We start from the raw sequence: 13946 nt of genomic DNA, 5'->3' as shown, positions 1-13946 counted from the left end.
TCAAGCCCAGAGGAGAAGCACCCCTTTTCCTTTTTGTCTGTTCTGAGGCACAAGGTGGCACTGAGCAGCAGTGGAGGGAGAGCAATGACAGTTGGGGGACTTGGTTGGGGAGGTTGCTGCTGAGGGGTGCCTATTTCCAGCTTCTGCAGCATAAACCTGCTCTTTTGCCTCTCTAAGGAGGCCCAGCTCTTGGGCTGAGTCCCTTGCCTCCCACCCACCCAAAACAAGGAAAGGCAAAGCCTTCCCTGGTTTGTTCTGTTTGTTGATTGTAAGCTCCTTGGAGCCGAGAAGAATTGCTGCAAAACTGAGTTTCCTGAAGTGGACCACTAGACTCCTAAACAACCTAAAAAAATGATCTAGTAAAAAGAAAAGGCAACCGAAAGAACAACATGCAACACACACACACACCCATGAGCAAAACAAATTAAACTAAAAAACAAAACAAAGCAAAACGAGGGGGCTCCACAATCACCCACAAGTGAATGACCAGGAGTTCGACCATGTTGTGAACCACCTAAGGTTGGGAACATGAACCCTTCCAAGCACCCAGGCCGCTAGGTCTGGTTGGAATTTCCTTCTCCAGGTAGCAAGTCTAGCTCACCCCGGCCACCTGCCACACTGCCCTGGGAGCAGGGGGCTCTGGAGATTAGCCAGAGCAGAGCATGGCACTGCTTAGCAGCACTTTGAGCTTTCCTCTTAAGTCCACACAGGGGCCTTTCTGGCCAGGGTCACGCTGGAGGTTTGGAAGACGACGAGTTTTGACTCTCCCCAGCTCTGGTTGGAGGTTGGAATCAGTCCGTCCAACCAGTGACCCAAGAGAAAATTGGATGAGAAAATTCTTCCTTGGAAAAATGAGTGCTTGGACCTGGACCTGGACCTGGACCTGGGCAAACTCATCTAGATAGAAGGATTAGTCCTCCTCCTTGGTTAGAATATAGAATAACAGAGTTGGAAGGGACCTTGGAGGACTTCTAGTCCAACCCCCGCCCAGGCAGGAAACTCTATACCATTTCAAATGTTCCCTGTTGTCACCATCTCAGAGAAGCTCCTTTTGGTTCAGGGTGTAACACATATGAGAGGGTTAGGTGCCGAATGGCTTTGGGAGTGTGCATATGTAGTAACTGGCATTTTGAAAAGTCTATCATTTTTCTTTGTAAGGGTTTCTTCTGCCTTTTTGCCACTTCTCTCTAATCCTGCTGTTGTGAAAATGCAAGTCCTTCTCTCCTCCTCTCATTTAGCAGGCCCAATCCAAGTTACATGGGAGCCGTTCGTGGCTCCCATGTAACACCACTGCTCCGTAGTCTGCACTGGCTTCCTGTAGTCTTTCGGGTGCGCTTCAAGATTCTGGTTACCACCTTTAAAGCGCTCCATGGCTTAGGACCCGGGTACTTACGAGACTGCCTGCTGCTACCTTATGCCTCCCACCGACCCGTACGCTCTCACAGAGAGGGCCTTCTCAGGGTGCCGTCCGCCAAACAATGTCGGCTGGCGGCCCCCAGGAGTAGGGCCTTCTCTGTGGGAGCACCAACACTCTGGAACGAACTCCCCCCTGGCTTACGTCAAGTGCCTGATCTTCGGACCTTTCGTCGTGAGCTTAAAACATATTTATTCATTCAAGCAGGACTGGCATAAATAGTTGCTTTTAAATTGGGGTTTTAATAATATTTTAAATTTTTAAATGTTTTAATTATCGGCCGCATAGTAATAGTTCATTTTAAATTCTTTTAATTGTACATATTCTGTGTTTTATTTTGGCTGTACACCGCCCTGAGTCCTTCGGGAGAAGGGCGGTATAGAAATTTAATAAAATAAAATAAATAAATAAATAAGTTCCCACTGCCCTGACAATGCTTCTTGGTGCTGTGCTGAATAACTTTGTTTCTTGTGGCTCCAGGAATTTGATATGCATTTCCAAAAGAGGCAGGGTACCAATTTGTCACATCCCCTCCTTGACCTGCCTCAAAGTTAGTCAACATTAACAATGTCCTCCTGCTGCCTTAACCCCACCCTGCTTTTTACTGTCTTCATCTGTTTTTACCTGGCCTGAGTTTGTCTCCTTGGGCTCCTCTGATGAAACCTAAACACTATCATTTAAGTAGAACCAATAGGAAGTAGGGCTTAATTGGTTATTGGGAGATGACAGATGTCTTGCAAGTTGTCCCACTCTATTGAGGAAGCCACGGACAAGCTCTCATTTACCCATGCCTTCTCCTTCTGCTGCAAACCACATCAGCAGGAGCTCTTTCTCCTATGTGCTTTTCAAGTTGTGGGCTTGCTTGCAACCTTGGCCCTCCCAATGGAAACACTTGTGCTAAATGCTGACTTTATGCAGTGGAAGACTGGGCTCATTCTTCACCAAACCCCAGGTGCATTGCTGGAGCAGAGAGGTCAGCATCTCTCGGAACAAGCCTCAGCTTGTTTAGCTCCCTGTTCCATTCCATTGCAGGCATCAATTGAAAGGAAGCCCTTGCTGTGCTGGCCAGGGCAGACTTCTGCAAAGGGTAGATGTGGGCACAGACAAGAAAGGGTGGGACTTTTATTATCTATCAACAGCATAGAAGTCTGAGCAGTCAGCAGCTCAACCATTACGACCCCATCTTGCCTCTGTTGTCCCCTACATGCTGATCTCCTGATGTTGAAGGAATGGACCCCCCAAGGAAGCAACAATTAACAAAAATGGAGATGCCAGAGGCCTCCTTGAAAAATTTCAATGTCAGAATTCAAGAAGAAGGAAATAGGACAGCCAGACCTCAAGGTCTCCTGGTGCAGGCAAGAAGGCCTATTGGACACTGCAATAGCTCTTTGGAATCGGTGGCAAGATGTTCTCCTTCTTCTCTCAATTACCTAACTAGAAAATCTCCCCTGGGCCTCTGAGGGGCCAATTCCTCTTTCTCTTCATGAAAAGTTGATGAAATCCAATTCTCGCTTCATCCTCAAAGTGACTTCCAGTGTGGCCTGTTCAGACAGAAAACGGGCTTTTCCATTGGTGGCGTCCACTGGATGAGGTAGATGCAAAAGGAGCCGCCTGGAAAACAGACCATTCCAAGCTGAAATTGAGGGAGGCATGAAGAGTGGGGGGATAGCTACATGCAAAATGAACTCCCCTGCTTCCCCAGTACTAGCACAAAGGTAAACATCAGAAGCAAAGGGGAGGGGGAATCAGAGAAGACATATAAAGCTCAAAGACTTTCTCAATAAGAAATTACTATGGCCACAGCTCCATAGGCCTGTGGCATGGCAGACCTATCGCAGCATCAAGAGAAGGCAGACGTCTGCTCCTCCTTGCTCTGAAGCTTGAATTATTGGAATGTTATTGTCTCACAGCCAAGACATCTCAAATATTATTGGAATGTTATTGTCTAAAGGCAATATAAGAATACTTTTTTACCACCTCAAATCCTGTCATTTCCTCTAGTTTTTGTTTCTGTTGTATAGACATATTTTTAATTATCACTTTTGTTTTATTCTGATTTATTTTAAATCCTGATACCTTTCCATATTTATCAATTACTTCCAACAAAAATCTACTTGAATTTATAGGATTTGTTAAAGTAACCACTACATCATCTGCAAAAGCTCTAACTTTGTACTCATATTGTCTAATCTTAATTCCCTCTATTTTCGTTAATTCTCGTATTTTATCTAATAATGGTTCCAGAGTCAAAACAAACAATAGTGGTGATAAGGGACATCCCTGTCTCGTTCCTTTCGCAATCTTAATAACTTCTGTCAAACTACCATTTATTATAATCTGTGCTGTTTGCTCTCCATAAATCGCTTTAATTATTCTAACAAAACAATCTCCAAATTGCATTTTCTCTATTAATTTAAATAAAAAATCCCAATGCAATCGATCAAAGGCTTTCTCTGCATCCAAAAAAATAAGTGCTGCTGAAGTATTCTTCTTTTCCAAATATTCCAATATATTAATAATCTGTCTAACATTATTCCTCATCTGCCTCCCTTTTATAAAACCAGATTGATCAGTATGAATTCTTTGTTGTAAAACTAACATTAATCTATTTGCTATTATTTTTACAAAAATCTTATAATCATAACCGGTTTACGCCAATTGCCTGACCTTCGGACCTTCCGCCGGGAACTGAAAACTTATTTATTTATACAAGCAGGACTGGCCTGATTTTTTAAATTCTAAATTTAAATTTTAAACTTTTAATGGTAATTTTATTGGGTATTTTAGATGGTCAATTGACGGTTTTAATTTGGCCTTTTATTTGGCCTCCGACCCTGTGGAACGAACTTCCCCTCGGACTTCGACAATTACCTGACCTTAGGACCTTTCGCCGCGAACTTAAAACTTATTTATTTCATATGGCTGGACTAGCCTGATTTTTATTTTTATTGGATGGGTTTTTAAAATTGTGTTATTTTACAGGGGAGTATGTTTTTTAACATTTTGGGCATTTAAATTAGTTTTTTAAGGGTTGTTTTAAATTATTGTGTGTATTTATATTTTATCTGCCTGTTCACCACCCTGAGTCCTTCGGGAGAAGGGCGGTATACAAATTAAAATATTATTATTATTATTATTATTGAATAAGCTTTTTAATTGTTATTTTAATATGTATATTAACTGTTTTAAATGAAGGCTGTACACCGCCCTGAGTCCTTTGGGAGAAGGGCGGTATAGAAGTTTGATAAATAAATAAATAAAATAAATAAAAAGTGAAATCGGCCTGTAGTTACCGGGTTTAGAGCAATCTTGCTCCTCTTTTGGTATCAGTGAAATAAAAGATGTTTTCCATGACGGGGGTATTCCCACTCCTAGTTGTAAGGTTAAATACTTAGGGGTTTATATTAGCTCATCGAACAAGAAACTTTATAAGAATAATTATGACTTGCTATGGCAAAAAGTTCAGAATGATATGAGTGTCTGGAAAAAATTGCAGTTATCGCTATTGGGAAGGATTGCGGCTATTAAAATGAACGTGTTACCTAGATTTTTGTTTCTGTTCCAGATGATACCAATAATTAAAAAGGATAAAAATTTGGAAGATTGGCAGATTGGGATTAATAAATTTATATGGCAGGGTAAAAAGGCGAGGGTTAAAATGAAAATAATACAGGACTCACGGGAAAGAGGTGGCTTAAAAATGCCTAACTTTAAACTATATTATGAAGCAGTAGCCCTTTCAGTAATAAGTGACTGGTTTAATTTAACGGAGGAAAGAATTTTGAATATAGAAGGTTATGACTTGTTATATGGATGGCATGCGATTTATTTTATGAAAAAAGTGGATAGGGCTTTTAAGAATCATGTGTTGAGAAGTGCTCTTTATGGTCTGGAAAAATATTCTTAGAAATTAGATTACAAGATTCCTATATGGGCGAGCCCCAGACATGCAATAGAGAATATAAATATAGAACAGAAACAGGAAATGATTACTTATAAAGAACTTTTGTATGCTGAAGGAGGTAGATTGCAATTAAAATCATTACAGGTATTAAATGAAGAAGGGAGGAATTATACTTGGTTTCAATATGGGCAAATAAGTGCTAGATGGAAAGAAGATCAAAAAATTGGTATAATGCAAAGGAGGAAAATTTAATAAAGCAAATTAGAAATCAGACCCAGGAGCATATAAAGAGATTGTATAATGTGTTGCTTGAAATAGATTCGGAAAAGGATTTGGTAAAGGATTGTATGATAAAATGGGCACAGAATATTCAGGAACCAATAATGTTGGAAACATGGGAGAAAATCTGGGTTAGAAATGTTAAGTTTACACAAGCACAGAATTTAAGGGAAAATTTTTATAAGATGTTTTATAGATGGCACTTAGATCCCAAAAAATTATCATGTATGTATCCTAATATCCAAGCGAAATGTTGGAGGTGTGATTGTGATGACGCTACATATTTTCATATTTGGTGGACTTGCAAGAAAATTAAGGTCTTTTGGATAAGAATTTGGTGGATTATTCAAAATGTACTGAAGAAGAAGATAAAGTTCCTGCCACAATTTTTCCTTTTGGGAATTATAACGGATTGTACAGGGATTGAGACTAAATTGATTCTGAATTTAATAACAGCAGCAAGACTGTTGATTGGACAATACTGGAAGAAAGAAGAGGTACCTACAATAGAAGAATGGATACTGAAAGTCATTAATTTGGCTGAGATGGCTAAAATCTCAGCTTTTTTAAAAGACAATACGCAGGAAAGATATTTAATTGAATGGAAAAAATGGATTATCTACAAAATAGATATCAGATTAAGAAATATCAGATTGCCTTTGAATAATTAGAAAGTTATTTTATGTAATGGGGAAGGGGTTGGGAGATGAAAAGCTTTGGATGTGGTTAATTGGATTGGAAGGGAAAATTTTATTCTATGTTTGGTTTATGTATAACAATACCTTGTGATTGACCCAGGAAGCCGGGGGAAGGGGTTTTTTTGGGAGGGAGGGGGGAAAAAAGGGGGGGAAATGTCTTTGTTTTTTTTAAAACTCTTTCAATTAAAAAAAGAAAAGAAAAGAATACTCTCACAAAAATAAATTCTTCAGCATACTTCTGGGGACTCCGAAAATCAAGGAGCTTTTCTTGTATATCAAGGGTAATGTCTGAAGCTTTTGTGTCCGGCAGTTTAATCTTAATCTGAAATTGGAAAAACAAAAAATGAGGAAAAGAGATTACTTATGTTAAATGAATCCTTCGTGCATCCAAACTTATTTTCAATAGGAAGGGAGGCATGCAAGATGTGTTGCACTATTGCTTTTCTGTTTTAAACCACAGAACAAAGTGAGAGGTTCTGGAATCAATGTACAACCTTGGCCAAAGCTTGGGGGCATCCTTTGACAAGGAAAAGGGAGGCTTAATGATATCCCCTAATATTTATGCACAGCAGTTCAGGTAGTAGGGAAAGAGTCATTCAGATATATGAAATGTTAGGTTAGACGCTTCATAATAATGCACACAGAGAAAGCGCAGTTGCCAAACTTTGAAATTCACAACTCTTTTGCTGTGAAAAGGCTGGAAGGACCGCCCAGAGAAACTTCTTACCAGCATGTCCTCACAGCAGGCAGTAGAGGGATCCTTTCTGCTCATGCCTAGGAAGAGATCCTCAGCTCTCACTTGCTGCTTGAACACAATCTCATATCTGTAAAGAACTGGGAGTCAGGCAGCTGCAATTTCAGTAGATGCTTCACAGAACAGCCTTATTACAAGAGCAAAAAATAGATTCAAGCTAAATGTCAACCGCTTCAAACTTGATTGCAGAAAATATGACTTCTGTAACAGAGTTGTTAATGCTTGGAACTCATTACCTGACTCCATAGTCTCTACTCAAAATCCCAAAATCTTCAACCAAAAACTGTCTACTATTGACCTCACCCCATTCCTAAGAGGGCTATAAGGGGCGTGCATAAGAGCACAAAAGTGCCTACCGTTCCTGTCCTATTGTTCCCTTCATTATATCAAATTGATATAGTTGATGCCTATTTTTTACATATATATATATATTTTCTTCAAAATATGTTGTTTTATCTATGACAATTGTTTGTGTATACTGTTGTGACAAAAATAAATAAATAAATAAATAAAAAGATCCTAGGAGTCTATGCTTCTTCCTCACACAGAGAAATAAATCCCTGCTTATCCTCCCCATTAGAGCAACTCCCAAACCAAGAGAAAAAGCTGGCAGAGCAGCAAATCAATGGGAAATCCTGTCCTAGTTGGACCCGCCCCGGTTTGGATCGGGCTGGCTCAGGGCCCGCTGGCTTTCCTTCCCCGGGCTCGCTCAGAAGGGCTGTGGACAGAAGGGACGCGGGAGCAGCCCCGGCCAGCCTGCGCGAACGCTGCACTTCGGAAGACGGCCGCTTCGCCACCTGCGGCGCGGGGACGTACTCCGGCTGCTCCCGGGGGTCCCACGAGGCGTCACCCGCGCTCCCTTCGGGCACCTCCTCGGCGCTCCAGATGGCCTTGCCGTCCTCGGGGGTCAGCGGGGCGGCTATGGGAAGAGACAGGGTCTATGAGCGGCGCTTCCGCGGCCTCCGGGAGACGACGGGCAGGCTAAGGACAGGCGGACCCCTCCCTCTCCCTCTCCCTCTCGCCCTCGCCGACTCACCCAAGGCGCCGCCAGCCTTCCGGGGCCCGATACTCCCCGGGCCGGAGCGGCCGCCCGCGGGGCCTTGCGCCTGCGGAGAGAAACCGGCGGGTTCAGGCAGAGAGGCCGGGGTGCCCCACCGCCCGCCACGGCGCCCGGCGCGGACCTCACCGCGTCCTCCTCGTCACTCTCCCCCTGGCCGGAGGAGAGCAGCTCGGCCAGAGCCAGCAGCGAGTCGCCCCGGAAGGGAGGGCGCGTCGCCATGACAGCTCTGTACCGCCGCGTCCCGCGTTACCCGGCAACGGCGCGGCTTCCGGGCCCGCTACTTCCGGCGTGTGGCGTCATCGGGACGCGCGGCGGCGGCGGCGGCGGCGGCGAGGCTGTTTGGGCCCAGACGCGCCATGAGTCAGTTCGGCTTCGGCGCGGGTAGCAGCGGCGGCTTCAGCTTCGGGACGCCCAAGACGGCAGTCGGCGGCGGCACCACCAGCAGCGCGGCCCCCGTGGGCTTCTCCTTCTCCTCGGCCATCTCGGCGGGCGCGGGCACAGGCGGCTCCTTCGGTTTCGGCTCCCCCGCCCCGAACGCCGGGAGCGCCCCGCCCGCCGCCGGTCTCTTCTCTTTCGCCACGCCCGCCGCCTCCGCGCAGGCCTCCGCATTCAGTTTTGGGATGCCCCCGGCCTCGTCAGCAGCGGCGGCGGCGGCGGCGGCAGCAGCTACTCCCGCGGGGGGCGTTTTCACGCTGGGGTGAGCGGGGCTCCGTGCGTGCGTTGGCGGGAGGGGAACGGCGGAGTCGAGCGAGCGGCTGCCCCCGCCGGAGAAGCCGCCCCACCGCCTCCCTCCGTTCTCTTCCTTCAGGGGCAACGCGCCCAAGCTGAGCTTGGGGGGCTCGGCCACCACCACCGCCACCACCGCGACTGGCGGCTTCGGGCTGGGCAGTAGCGGCGGACTGGCCGGGTCCGGCGCTAGCAGCAGCGTTCCGGGCACCCAGGTGGCGGCGCCGGCGGCGACACCCGCGGGGTTCGTGTTTGGCTCAGCGGCCACGACGCCGCCACAGCCAGCTCCGGCTGCCCCCGCCGCCTCGGGAGGTTTCAGCTTTGGCGGAGTGGCCCAGACGGGAGCCCCAAATTTTAGCCTCGGCTCGCTGGGGAGCGCCCCGCCGCAAACGGCGTCTACCGGCCCGACCTTCGGAATTGTTCCAGCCTCCACCAACGCCGCTGTGAGCACAGCAGCCGGATCGCAGGCAGCCCCGGCCTTCAGCCTCGGGACAGCGTCCACCGGTGAGAGGACCGGCTGCGGGGAGCCTTTCATCGCCCCTCTTGTCCCGGGTTGTGCAAGACCAGTGCGCCTTGCTGCCTGAGCTTCTCCTTTTGAGGAGAGGGAAATGCCTGGGTGGGGGCTGATCTGGAAGGGGCCCCTTTGCCTGGAAAGGAAGAAGCCTTTGGGCTGCCCTCCTTCTGGAAACAGGCAGGAAGCTGATAGGTGCCTTTGCTTCCCGTCTTCTCTTCTTGTTGCAGGTTCTGGCTTTGGAGCCTTGGCTCCAGCATCTGTCACTTCCACCGCCACAGCCTTGTCCTTTGGGGCTAAACCTGGAGGTATGTTTTGTGCTTGGGTACTGAAGAACTGGGCTGGGGCCTGCCCACCTGGCTGATTTGCCCGCTGCTCCTATTCATTGCTGCTTTTTAAAAATATCCCAGCTAGATACTATTTCCTATCGCTTAATCCCTTTCGGCATCATAGTCTGCATTGCTGACCTGCTCTTTCTATAATCTTGCCTGCTTTTGTTCTTTCTGCTTCACAGAAAGGGCTCCACCTCCTGCCCAGGGTCCAAAGGATGGTTCATTTCTTTTCTTGAAACCTTCCCCTTCAGGTGCTGTGGAAAATAAATCTTTACCCTGTGGAGATTTTCAAGTATTGGAAGTCTGTCACTCTGTTTTTCCTTGGCTTTCTCTTCTTTGGGTTAAATATTCTCTTCTGTTAAATATACTGCCCTTTACCATTGTTGTTGCTTTTCCCTATGCTCTTTCTAGTTCCTCAGCATGCTGCTTGTATTTTGGTTACCAGGACTGACCAGAACTATTCCAGGTGTGGTCTGTCCAGTGCAGCACAGAGTGGTGATCTTTTCCTGGAATAATTTATTTGGCAAATGTTTGTTCTGAAAAATCTATTTTTTTACACGCACTTTTCCAGCAATTTTCATTTCTCAGTTGCAGCTGTTCTTTTATAAGCCTTCTTTGTGTGTGTGTGTGTGTGTGTGTGTGTGTGTGTGTGTGTCCCATATAAAAGATTCCCATATTTGGAATCTTTCACTTTGGCACCAAAGTAGTTCAGCAGCACTGCTAGATTCCCTTATAACAGTTGAAGAGGTGGTGCTACAAAAATGTCTGTTGTGTTTGGTTTAATGATAGAATTGCATTCACTTTGTGCTTTATCTCTAGATAGAGAGATGGAATGAATAAAATGATATTTGGCCTTAAGCGACATAGAAAACTGTGCATTTCTAGAAGCTGTTCATTTTGTTCTCATCCAAGGAACACTGAGACCACAGCAGGTGTCTTCTGCTTGTCCTCCTCCACAGGTACCACTGTCACCTCAGTGGCACCTGCCATTACAAGTTCATCTTCCCTCCTCAGCCTATCAGGGCCCACACTGTTTGCGTCTGTACCAGGCTCTTCGGCTCCAGCTGCCTGTACAGCCACTAGCCTTTCAGGTAAGTTGGCCGAGGAGCTGGAACAGGTCTCTTTACAACCTTTGCTTAACTGAGGGAGCATAGGATAGATCAGTGGTTCCCAACCAGTGTGCCGCGGCACTAAGGGGTGCCGTGAGATCTTTTGAGGGTGCCGGGAACTTTTGAGCTACGGAGATTTTAAATATCTATTTCCTTATAAGGGTGCCGGGAACTTTTGAAAGGCTTTCCAAGGGTGCCTCAAACAAGAAAAGGTTGTGCCTCAAACAAGAAAAGGTTGGGAACCACTGGGATAGATAGATGTGTGGGTTTGGGAACTTGATTTCCTATCAGATCAAGAGAATTTTGTATATTTTGCCTGTTTTTGTCTGACACAAATGGTTGTAGCATTTTTCAATGTATGATTCTGCTTTTTTTTAAAAAAAAATCCTTGGTCGCTTAGCAACATTTGTCTCTTTCTTCTGCAGTGGGTACCTCTTCAGCAGGGGTGGCTCCCATTGGGACCTTGGGATTTGGCTCTAAAATGCCTGGAGCGGCCACAGCAGCAGCCGCTGCCCCCCCCACAGTTGGTGAGGATCAGTTGGAAAAATGGGATGAAGGAAAGAGGTTTCCTTTTATGCACTGAGGCTCTTTAAAGGGAACTTTCTGGCAGGTTTGACCATCTGCCTTGTCCTCCTTTTGGGGCACGTTGTGTATATGCCCACAGCTTCCTTTTCTAAGGCAAGCCATCAAGTCAGTTTACAAAAGGAAACCAGGATCAGGGTGAAACCATCTGTGGGAGATAAGGGCTGATGCTGATGCTGCAAGGGCAAATCCATCTTGGCTCCTCACCCCACAAGCGGTGCTGAGTCCAGGGGCCGCAGACCAGAGCCTTCCCTGCTCTTCCACCCAGGGGATACACAGGGCTTTTAGGCTTGGTGGTGGGAATCAAAATTTTGCCTTCTCCAGGGGCACACCCTGCTGTTTATCACAGCTGAGTGCCCACTTCAGCAGGAGCTGCCCGTCACAATCTGATGCCAGGTGACTTTCTCTCCAGGGGCTGCTTCCATACCGGCTGCTGGATTTCTCTTGAACCTGAAGCCCCTTGCCACAACAAGCGTGGCTGCTTCCACCTCCACTGCAACCACCACAACCGGCATGTGAGTTGTGTGAAGAGAGCTCCGGTTGTGATGGGATTTAAAAGTGTTGGGCAAGGAGCACCAGGTCTCCTCCAAATAGACTGATGGTGGGCTGGGATTTTCCATCTTCTGTCCAGGACTCCCCCCGTGATGACTTATGCCCAGCTGGAGAGCCTGATTAACAAATGGAGCCTAGAACTGGAGGACCAGGAGAAGCACTTCCTTCAGCAGGCTACCCAGGTCAACGCCTGGGACAGGACATTGATTGAAAATGGAGAAAAGGTAGGAGGGGGTTGCCTGGTTCTGGTGTTCAGCAAGTCAGGTTCTGTCAAGGAAAGAAACAATTGCATTTCTGTCTCTCTCACGCAGATCACAACCTTACACAGAGAAGTAGAGAAAGTGAAGCTGGATCAAAAGAGGTAGACTTGGCTTTGGTTCCCTTGCTTCTCAGGAGCAAAGGGGAGGGCTTGTCCCTACCGGCTGCTTTAGGAGAAAGGGGCTGCCATCTCCAAGAGGCAGAGCAGCGGTGTTTTGAAGCTCTCATGGTCAGCCTATGCAAGACCGCCCTCTTCTAAGGCACTTTAGCATGCTGTTCCTTCCTCCTTTCCCTTATAGGCTGGACCAAGAACTGGACTTCATTTTGTCTCAGCAAAAGGAGCTGGAAGACTTGTTGATCCCATTGGAGGAATCTGTGAAGGAGCAGAGTGGAACAATCTACTTGCAACATGCAGATGAGGAACGGGAAAAGACGTGAGCATCCCTTCATCTGGAGGGATCAATTGGCTGGCATTGTGCCCTCCCTTGACCTCCTTTGAAGAGTAGTGGGAATCCAATCTGGGTCAGTCACTGGGTCTTTCAGACTTGTGCTGGAGCCCATCCTACGTTCTTGTGCTGCCAAGTCCCTGGCTCCTAAGTACCTGATAAGCAGATGGTAAATCAGCACTCACGTTGACTGGCAAGGGGCCCGTTTCCCAGGCTTCAGTCATTTCCTTGGTTCTCTTTGTCCCTGCATAGCCTTTTGCTCAGGGTTGAATATTATGGTCCCTCCAGCTGGGTCTCCTCTGATGCTCCTTATCCTCTTGCCCATTCTGTAGGAGGCAGGGGCACTGTTGCACAGCTCTTTGCCTCCGTGTGTCCTTTACTCTTGTGCTACAGATACAAGCTGGCAGAGAACATTGATGCCCAGTTGAAGCGTATGGCCCAAGATCTGAAAGATATCATCGAGCATCTGAACACCTCTGGGGGCCCTGCTGACAATAGTGACCCTGTGAGTACCCTTGTTGTGCGGGGGGGCGGGGACTTCAATTTTGTGCTTTGAATCATTAAGTCTGCTGGAGCTAACACTTCAGCTGCCCTCTTGCTGAGGAATATGATGTAAATGGGGAGCAAGAAGCTCCTGTCCTTGGTTGACATGGAGCCATTTCCTCACCAGAATGTGGGTTTTTTCTCCCACCCACCTTTCACAGCTTCAGCAGATTTGCAAAATTCTGAACGCACACATGGATTCTTTGCAGTGGATTGATCAGAACTCAGGTATTTAGTTCTGAATTGTGAGGGAGCAGCAGCCCCCCTTTTTATAGCCAGGTGTAGTGTCATGGCCGGGGAGGTGTTGGAGTCCAGGATTAACACACATCCCTCATCTGATCTGGCAGTGGCGCCTTTCTGGACTTCCTCTTTTACCTCTTGGGGTTCCCCATCTTTCTACTAATGGAAGAGGGCTTTTTTCAGTCAGTTGCCTGCTTTCTGCCTCGAGGGCCATAAGAACAAGCTTCTAGCTGTGGAGTGGTGGAAGCCCCCTACCCCATCCCAGTCAGCTGCCATTCTCCATCTGTCTCCACAGCGCTACTACAGAGGAAAGTGGAGGAGATGACCAAGGTCTGCGAGAGCCGCCGCAAGGAGCAGGAGCGCAGCTTCCGCATCACCTTCGATTGAGCGCGCCGCCCGGTGCGACCCCCCCCCCCACGCCCTTCTTTTTGTACCCCTCAATAAAAAGTTTCTTTCCAAACGCGTCTCTTTTGCTGAGCCTTCGCCGGCCAACCGCCAGGGGGCCTCGTCGTACTTGGAATTGGGGGCGGGCCCGAGG

At 47.1% G+C, this 13946-nt stretch overlaps 2 protein-coding genes across 3 annotated transcripts; one reads left to right on the top strand and one right to left on the bottom strand.

The window, feature by feature from the left end:
• Positions 1-304: 304 nt before the first annotated feature.
• Positions 305-8392, bottom strand: DNAAF6 (dynein axonemal assembly factor 6). The gene is made up of 6 exons (XM_058197061.1): positions 8236-8392; positions 8086-8155; positions 7866-7968; positions 7023-7119; positions 6532-6617; positions 305-3025 (listed from the first exon to the last, which is right to left on the bottom strand). Exons 1-6 carry the CDS (start codon positions 8326-8328, stop codon positions 2896-2898), a joined length of 579 nt encoding a protein of 192 aa, XP_058053044.1. The 5' UTR covers positions 8329-8392; the 3' UTR covers positions 305-2895.
• Positions 8393-8402: 10 nt separating this feature from the next.
• Positions 8403-13868, top strand: NUP62CL (nucleoporin 62 C-terminal like). Of its 2 annotated transcripts, XM_058197054.1 has the most exons (12): positions 8404-8806; positions 8918-9339; positions 9577-9654; positions 10638-10769; positions 11213-11314; positions 11782-11884; positions 12001-12145; positions 12233-12282; positions 12479-12613; positions 13019-13130; positions 13330-13396; positions 13704-13868. In XM_058197054.1, exons 1-12 carry the CDS (start codon positions 8466-8468, stop codon positions 13793-13795), a joined length of 1779 nt encoding a protein of 592 aa, XP_058053037.1. In that variant the 5' UTR covers positions 8404-8465; the 3' UTR covers positions 13796-13868. The 2 variants fall into 2 exon arrangements, with proteins under 2 accessions (XP_058053038.1, XP_058053037.1); XM_058197055.1 differs by lacking the exon at positions 11213-11314 and having other exon boundaries at positions 8403-8806.
• The last annotated feature ends 78 nt before the right edge of the window (positions 13869-13946 follow it).

The sequence above is a fragment of the Ahaetulla prasina genome, chromosome 11 (genome assembly GCF_028640845.1).
Source record: "Ahaetulla prasina isolate Xishuangbanna chromosome 11, ASM2864084v1, whole genome shotgun sequence".
Classification (NCBI taxonomy): domain Eukaryota; kingdom Metazoa; phylum Chordata; class Lepidosauria; order Squamata; family Colubridae; genus Ahaetulla; species Ahaetulla prasina.
This window is presented reverse-complemented; position numbering and strand designations above follow the sequence as displayed.

What these genes read in the sequence shown, in the direction of transcription:
- DNAAF6 (XM_058197061.1), bottom strand. Translation starts at nt 8,328, where the DNA reads ATGGCGACGCGCCCTCCCTTCCGGGGCGACTCGCTGCTGGCTCTGGCC. An exon ending in CCTGCTGTGAGGACATGCTG is followed by an intron (nt 6,618 to 7,022) that starts GTAAGAAGTTTC and finishes TTCCAATTTCAG; the next exon opens with ATTAAGATTAAACTGCCGGA. An exon ending in GATTTTCGGAGTCCCCAGAA is followed by an intron (nt 3,026 to 6,531) that starts GTATGCTGAAGA and finishes TCTGTTTTCCAG; the next exon opens with GCGGCTCCTTTTGCATCTAC.
- NUP62CL (XM_058197054.1), top strand. Translation starts at nt 8,466, where the DNA reads ATGAGTCAGTTCGGCTTCGGCGCGGGTAGCAGCGGCGGCTTCAGCTTC. An exon ending in CGCTGCCCCCCCCACAGTTG is followed by an intron (nt 11,315 to 11,781) that starts GTGAGGATCAGT and finishes CTTTCTCTCCAG; the next exon opens with GGGCTGCTTCCATACCGGCT. An exon ending in GCAACCACCACAACCGGCAT is followed by an intron (nt 11,885 to 12,000) that starts GTGAGTTGTGTG and finishes TCTTCTGTCCAG; the next exon opens with GACTCCCCCCGTGATGACTT.